The sequence below is a fragment of the Lepidochelys olivacea genome, assembly GCF_965140295.1.
Source record: "Lepidochelys olivacea isolate rLepOli2 genome assembly, chromosome: 23".
Taxonomy (NCBI): Eukaryota; Metazoa; Chordata; order Testudines; family Cheloniidae; genus Lepidochelys; species Lepidochelys olivacea.
The window spans coordinates 1820997-1827727 of NC_140433.1; the positions used below are offsets into that span (position 1 = coordinate 1820997).

Consider the following 6731-nt stretch of genomic DNA (forward strand, 5'->3'; position numbering starts at 1 on the left):
CCCATCCCGCGGGGAACCCTTTGGCCGCGGGACCGGCGGGGGGGGGACCCGGAACTTCCGGCCTGGCGCGGCGCTCGCGCGATGGAGGCGGAATCTGAGGCGCGCGCGCGGCCGACCCCGCCGGGTGAGCAGCGGGGCGGGGGGTGTCGCACCCAAAGGGGTCCCCCGGCGCCTTGCTCAGGCCTTGGGTGGGGGGGGTCGCTGTCTCCCCCTGGAGGAGATTTGGGGGGCCCCCCGAGTTCTGCCCTGACCCCCCCGCGGGGACCCCCGTTACTCTGGGGGGCGGGCTCCACGATCCCCCCCGACTGAGTGACCCCCGGGGGCTCCCCCATCCCCCCCTCCCCTGACTGAGTGACCCCCGGGGGCTGGGGGCGGGCTCCCCCTTCCCCCCCCCGACTGAGTGACCCCCGGGGGCTCCCCCATCCCCCCCCCTCCCCTGACTGAGTGACCCCCGGGGGCTGGGGGCGGGCTCCCCGATCCCCCCTCACTGAGTGACCCCCGGGGGCTGGGGGCGGGCTCCCCGATCCCCCCTCACTGAGTGACCCCCGGGGGCTCCCCCATCCCCCCCTCCCCTGACTGAGTGACCCCCGGGGGCTGGGGGCGGGCTCCCCCTTCCCCCCCCTGACTGAGTGACCCCCGGGGGCTCCCCCATCCCCTGACTGAGTGACCCCCGGGGGCTGGGGGCGGGCTCCCCGACCTCCCCCCGCTCCCCCAACTGAGTGACCCCCCCCGGGGGCTGAGGGCGGGCTCCCCGATACCCCTCCCTGACTGAGTGACCCCCCCGGGGTCTAGGGCGGGCTCCCCGATCCCCCCCCCGACTGAGTGACGCCGGGGGCTCGGGGTGGGCTCCCCGATTCCCCCCCACATCTGAGAAATCTGCCCTGAGCCCCCCCCCCATGGGATGTCCCCCAGTTACTCCAAGGGGCAGAGCTGGGCGTGGGGCCCACTTGCCCTCTAGCAGCCCCCTCCCCATGTGGACCCTCCCACACACACACACCCTTAGAGGCCTGGGCTGGCTGGTGGGTCCCTGTTCTCCCCCCTCCTCTCCCCACCCTCCCAGGTCAGCCCTGACCCCCCTTGGGGAGCCCGGCTGGCCCATCGTTAATTCCACGTCTCATCAGCAGGTAGCACGGGTGCCTGGAAGAGCAGGGAGCAGCAGGAGCCGGAGGCTGCACCTTCCCCGTTGTTGGCAGAGAGCCCAGCCCCGGGGGACCGTCCCCCCAATACCAGCGGGGTCACCGAACCGCCTCAGGGCACGTCGCGCTGCGGGGAAGGGATGCTGGAAAGGCCAGCCCCACAGCACCAAGCCCCCAATACCAACGTGGTCACCGACCTCCCCCAGCGCATGTCACAGTGGGGGGAAGGGTTGCTGGAAAGACCAGCCCTGGGGGACCGTCCCCCCAAGAGCAACGGGGTCACTGAACCCCCTCGGCAGACGTGGCACTGGGGGGAGGAGATGCTGGAAAGACCAGCCCCGGGGGACCGTCCCCCCAAGAGCAACGGGGTCACTGAATCCCCTCGGCAGACGTGGCACTGGGGGGAGGAGATGCTGGAAAGACCAGCCCCGGGGGACCGTCCCCCCAAGAGCAACGGGGTCACTGAATCCCCTCGGCAGACGTGGCACTGGGGGGAGGAGATGCTGGAAAGACCAGCCCCGGGGGACCGTCCCCCCAAGAGCAACGGGGTCACTGAATCCCCTCGGCAGACGTGGCACTGGGGGGAGGAGATGCTGGAGAGCCCAGCCCCACAGGACCAACCCCCAAAGAACACTGGGGTCACCACCCCGCCCCGGCACCCGTCGCCTTCGGGGGAAGTGATGCTGGTGACGCCAGCCCTCGGTGACCATTCACCCGACAGCAGTAGGCTCGGTGAACAGCTGCAGGGCCCGTCCCAGCAGAGGGGAGGGATGCTGGAGCCCACCCCTGCTGTGGGCTTGGCTCACCAGGAGCCCAGGGCCCAGGAGCCGGCGGGCCCCCCCGAGGCAGGCGAGCGGGCCCTGCTGGCCATGCTGACGGCCGTCGCCAGCAGCCCGCTGCCGGTGCGCAGCCAGCAGAAGGACGAGCCGGACCTGACGGCGGAGGAGAAGCTGGCCATCCTGCGGGCGCTGTACTGGGACAAGCCCGTGGTCTTCCTGGAGCGCTTCCGGCGGGCCCTGCGCGTCGAGCACCTGGGCTGCTTCGCCCACCTGGCCGCCCGCTACGAAGTGCGCTTTTACTGCGACGAGGTGCGCCGGGCCGCCCGCGGCAAGGCCGGCCACACCCGGGTGCGCAACAAGAGGTACGCCGCTCTGCAGCAGCTCATCAAAGGTAGGGGGCCGCCGGCCCGCCAGGCCCTGACCCTCCCCGCGCTGCCCTCTGTTATTGCACCCCCCCCACAGACGTGGGTCACAAGAGGGGAGGTCCAGGGAGGGCTCTGCCTTCACAGTCTGGCACCCCGGTCCTGGTGCTACGGGGCACGGACCAGCAGCGGTCCCTTGGCGGCCAGTGCTGACTCGGATGCCCCAAGGCAACGCTAGGGGGCGCTGTGCTGCAGGGAGGGTAGGTTGGTGCCCGCTGGGTGCCCTGGCTGGAGGCTGATCTAGCAGGACGTGACCATGTCAGTCAGCCCAGCTGGTGCCAGGTGCCCCCCGCACAGGCTGCCATGGCAGAGGCTAAGGACGGCGTGGGTCAGAGACAGGAACCCTGCCTGTGGGGGATCTCTGCAGGCTGAACAGTGGAGGCTAATGGTTAGAGCAGGGGGGCCTGGGAGCCAGGACTCCTGGGTTCTCCCCCAGCTCTGGGAGGGGAGTGGGAGCTGTGTCTGCCCTGGAGAGCCCTAGAAGCCACCTGCCTCTGGAGGCCACCGCCCCAGCCCTGGTGCTCCGGCCCCTCCATGCACTCTCTGCCTTGCAGGGGGGGAGTATTTCAGCGACGAGCAGATGCGGGCGCGGGAGCCCCTGCTCTACGAGCAGTACATCGGCCAATACCTGAGCGACGAGGAGCTGCTGGCTCTGGGCAGCCAGGCGTTAGCCGGCCCCTGCTCCCTCTCCGGCGTCCTGCTCGACTCCTACCAGGAGCAGGTGCTCCAGCTGCGGCTGCATATCCAGCAGGAGCAGGAGGACGCCTGCATGGAGGAGGAAGAGGAGGATGACGAAGGTCAGTATGTTGTCCAGCTTGGGGAGGGGAGTGGGGGCTAGTGGTTAGAGCTGGGGGGGGCTGGGAGCCAGGACTCCTGGGTTCTATCCCAGCTCTGGGAGGGGAGGCGGGGTCTGACAGCCCGTTACTGGCTTTGCGGCTGGTATCCGTCCCCTCCTTGCTGATTGTGCCCTTCCCCTCTCTCCTTGCTAGGCGAGGATTCCAGCTCGGCCTCGGATGCCTGGGTCCCCGACACGGAGGAGAAGGCCTTCCTGCGTGAGGAGTTCACCAGCCGCATGCACCAGCGCTTCCTGGACGGCAAGGACGGTGACTTCGATTACAGGTGAGGGGGGCGGGCACCGGGCGTCACTTGCTGGGCCACTGCCTGGGGGGGACACAGCAGAAGTGGATCTGGCGGGGGTGGGGCAATCTGCGTCTGTCCCAGCTCTGGGAGGGAGAGAGATCTAGTGGTTAGGGTGGGGTGCTAAGCCAGGACACTGGGTTCTGTCCCCGGCTCTGGGAGGCGAGTGGGGTGTATGGGTTGCGGGGGCTGGGAGCCAGGTCTCCTGGGTTCTCCCCCAGCTCTGGGAGGGGTGTGTGGTGTAGGAGTTAGAGCAGTGGGCCAGGACATCTGGGTTCTGTCCCTGGCTCTGGGAGGGGAATAGGGTGTAGGGGTTAGAGCAGGGGGGCTGGGAGCCAGGACACCTGGGTTCTGTCCCCGAGGTCACAGCTCTGGGCTCGTTCTCTCCCAGCGAGGTGGATGAGAACCCGGAGTTCGACAACCTGGACATTGTGTCGCGGGACGAGGAGGAGCGTTACTTTGACGGCGAGGAGTCGGAGGAGTCGGAGGAGATGGAGGCAGAGTAGTGGGCCCCCTGCGCCCCCACCAAGCCCTAGCACCCTGATGGAGTGGGGGGACACCAGGACCCACCTTGTGTACAGTAACCCAGACTCCTAGTCTGTGACCTGGGCTCCTTCCCCCTGCCGGCTGGGGGCGTGTCCCTGCAAGGCACTGCCCCTGGATGCTCTCCCCAGGTCGCTCCCCGCCTCTGATCTAGTCCAGGTACCTTTGTGTAACAGGATCCCTGCCCCCCTTCTCTCCAAGGCTGGGGCACCCAGCTTCGTTATGGGCTTCGTTAGCCCCACGTTCCTGGCTCTCATGGGCAGCCCAGAGCCAGGAGAGGCACCGGGGAGCAGCTGGACTGGGGAAGGGGCTGCCCAGACTCTGCCCCGCCCCGTCTCGCGGGCAGAGGAACCGCTGGATTTCTGGCCTCAGCTCTGGGCCTCCAGACCCCCGAGGGCGGGAAGCGTCCCAGTGGCGAGGCGAGGCCCAGGGCTGGGAGCCGCTGGCCTCTCGACGCTGCACCGGGAAGCAGCCGCTCAGGGGAACAGCCCCCCTGGTGGAGCTGGCCAGGCGCGTGGGGCGGGGGGACGCTGTCACAATTAAAGCTCTTCAGTAACGGGTTTTGCAACAGCAGCAGTTTGGTCCTTTCAGCCTGGAAATCCAGGAGCCAGTGTCTGCGGCTTGAGCTGGGGCAACAGGGAGTGTGGGGCTGGGAGCCAGGACTCCTGGGTTCTCTCGCCGGCTCTGGGAGGGGAGTGGGGCCTGGTGGTTAGAGCAGGAGGGGCTGGGAGCCAGGACTCCTGGGTTCTCTCTCTGGGAAGGGAGTGGAGGCTAGGGGTTAGAGGTGGGGAGGGAGCTAGGACTTCTGGGTTCTATCCCCAGCTCTGGGAGGGGAGTGGGGCCTGGTGGTTAGAGCAGGAGGGACTGGGAGCCAGGACTCCTGGGTTCTCTCCCTGGGTCTCTGGGAGGGGAGGGGAGGCTAGGGGTTAGAGGTGGGGCAGGGGGGGTGGCTAGGACTCCTGGGTTCTATCCCCAGCTCTGGGAGGGGACTGGGGTCTCATGGTTAGAGCGGGGGGGGTGGGAGCCAGGATGCCTGGGTCCTGATGCCAGCTGAGGCAGGGCAGTGGGGGTCTAGTGGGTAGAGAAGGGGGCGGTTCTGTTCCTGGCTGTGCCAGGGGAGCACTCTCTAAGCATCACAGCTGGGTTTGCTGGAACTGGGGTGTGCTCCCAGCCCCTCTCTCTGTGATAACTTACTTTGCCTCTCCGTGCCTCAGTTTACCTTACCCCAGGAGTTAGTGTCTGTTGGGTGCTCAGGAAGCTCAGAGCCTTATCCCCCCTGCCGAGCTCCTTCCTGCTGGCCAATCGTCCCTGCCGGCCCTGGGCCCTGATTGATTCCAGCCCCCACTGTTTTGGGGGGAGGGTGGCCAGGGCCCACGCAGGGACCTTCCGCTAGGGGGTGTTGCAGGGCGAGGAGAGCTGAGGATCCTGATCCCTGCAGGTGACTCACTTTCCCTCACCGGTTTCGGTTCCTTTCCCTGTCCCTCGTGGGGTTTTCGATCCCTTCCCAGCTTCCCTGTGGGAAATTCCGCCAGCAGGTGGGGGTGCTGCCGCTCAGCTGACTGCCCGGGGCCGTCACCGAGGGGTGCTGGGAGCGGGCAGGAAATACCTGGTCCCAGCCAGCTTCCTCTTCGGTGACTGAAGCCAGTTCCCCTGGGGCAGTCCCAGCTAGGCCCCTGCTCGGGCTTCCTTGTCTCGGGCCTGGGTCACGGGCCTGGCCCCTGATGTCAGTTACAGCAGCCTCAAGGCTTCTCTCACTCCTACTTACACCCCTGGGGGGCAGAGAATAGCCACTGTGCAGGGCACCCCAGCCACTGAAATCCACCCCCTGTGGGCCCTGGGGGCAGAGAATAGCCATAGCGCTATGCTCTCCGCCCACGCCCCTGATCCGTCCCCTGGCCGGGGTGACCCCTGTGTGAGGAGATTCCCAGGGGCCTGACTCCTCACCCCAAGGGTCTGGGTGTGACTGAGAATTCCCAGTTGTCCCATGGAACTCACCGCCGCTAGATCAGCCCCGGCGCTGGCAGTGGGGGGAGGTGGGGTCCCCTGGGCAGCTGCCTGTGGAAGGCATGAGCTGGGCTTGCCGGCACGAGCGACCCCGCGGTGGGCGAAGGAAAGTGGCGGCTGCCGCGGGCACTCGGGGTCGGGGCGGAGAATCAGCTGCCGCCTGCAGGGCCAGTTCTGCCGCCTCTGGCAGCTTGGAGTGAGCACCAGCCAGACACCTGGGGACATGGGCCAGGGGGGATGCTCTCCCCCCACCCCATATGTGTCATCCCTCGCCCCCCGACACACACACGCACATGTGTCGGGTGCCCAGGGCTGGCTCTGGCCCCACTTGGCTCCAGGGGGCGACCCCAGGGTCAAAGCAGAGGCCGTGGGAGAATGGGGTTCATGAGTGTGTTGGGGGGGGGATGCAGCAGATCACTGGGGTTGCTCAGCCTCCTGGGCCCCCTCCGCCGAGGCTGCCGATGGGTTTCTAGGGCTGAGCCCTGGGGAATGGTTCGGACCCTTACGCCCTGGGCCCAGACTGAGCCAGCACCCCCAAGAGGGGACAGGCCCCGTGTCCTAGCCCCCACCCAGCCAGTCCCCACCCTGGGGTGGGAGCAGGGCTGGCGCCCCCGAGAGGGGACAGGCCCTGTCCCCATCCCCTGTGGGAAACGCGAGGACCCTGCTGGCCTGGATCCTGCCCCGGGGGCTGCATTGGCCCAGCCCACGGC

At 68.1% G+C, this 6731-nt stretch overlaps 1 protein-coding gene across 3 annotated transcripts; it reads left to right on the forward strand.

The window, feature by feature from the left end:
- On the forward strand, positions 1-4578 carry CCDC97 (coiled-coil domain containing 97). 3 transcript variants are annotated; one of them, XM_084612252.1, is made up of 5 exons: positions 1-124; positions 1125-2306; positions 2892-3134; positions 3327-3456; positions 3866-4578. In XM_084612252.1, exons 1-5 carry the CDS (start codon positions 82-84, stop codon positions 3978-3980), a joined length of 1713 nt encoding a protein of 570 aa, XP_084468378.1. In that variant the 5' UTR covers positions 1-81; the 3' UTR covers positions 3981-4578. The 3 variants fall into 3 exon arrangements, with proteins under 3 accessions (XP_084468378.1, XP_084468379.1, XP_084468377.1); XM_084612251.1 differs by having other exon boundaries at positions 23-124; positions 1122-2306; XM_084612253.1 differs by lacking the exon at positions 3866-4578 and having other exon boundaries at positions 22-124; positions 1122-2277.
- The last annotated feature ends 2153 nt before the right edge of the window (positions 4579-6731 follow it).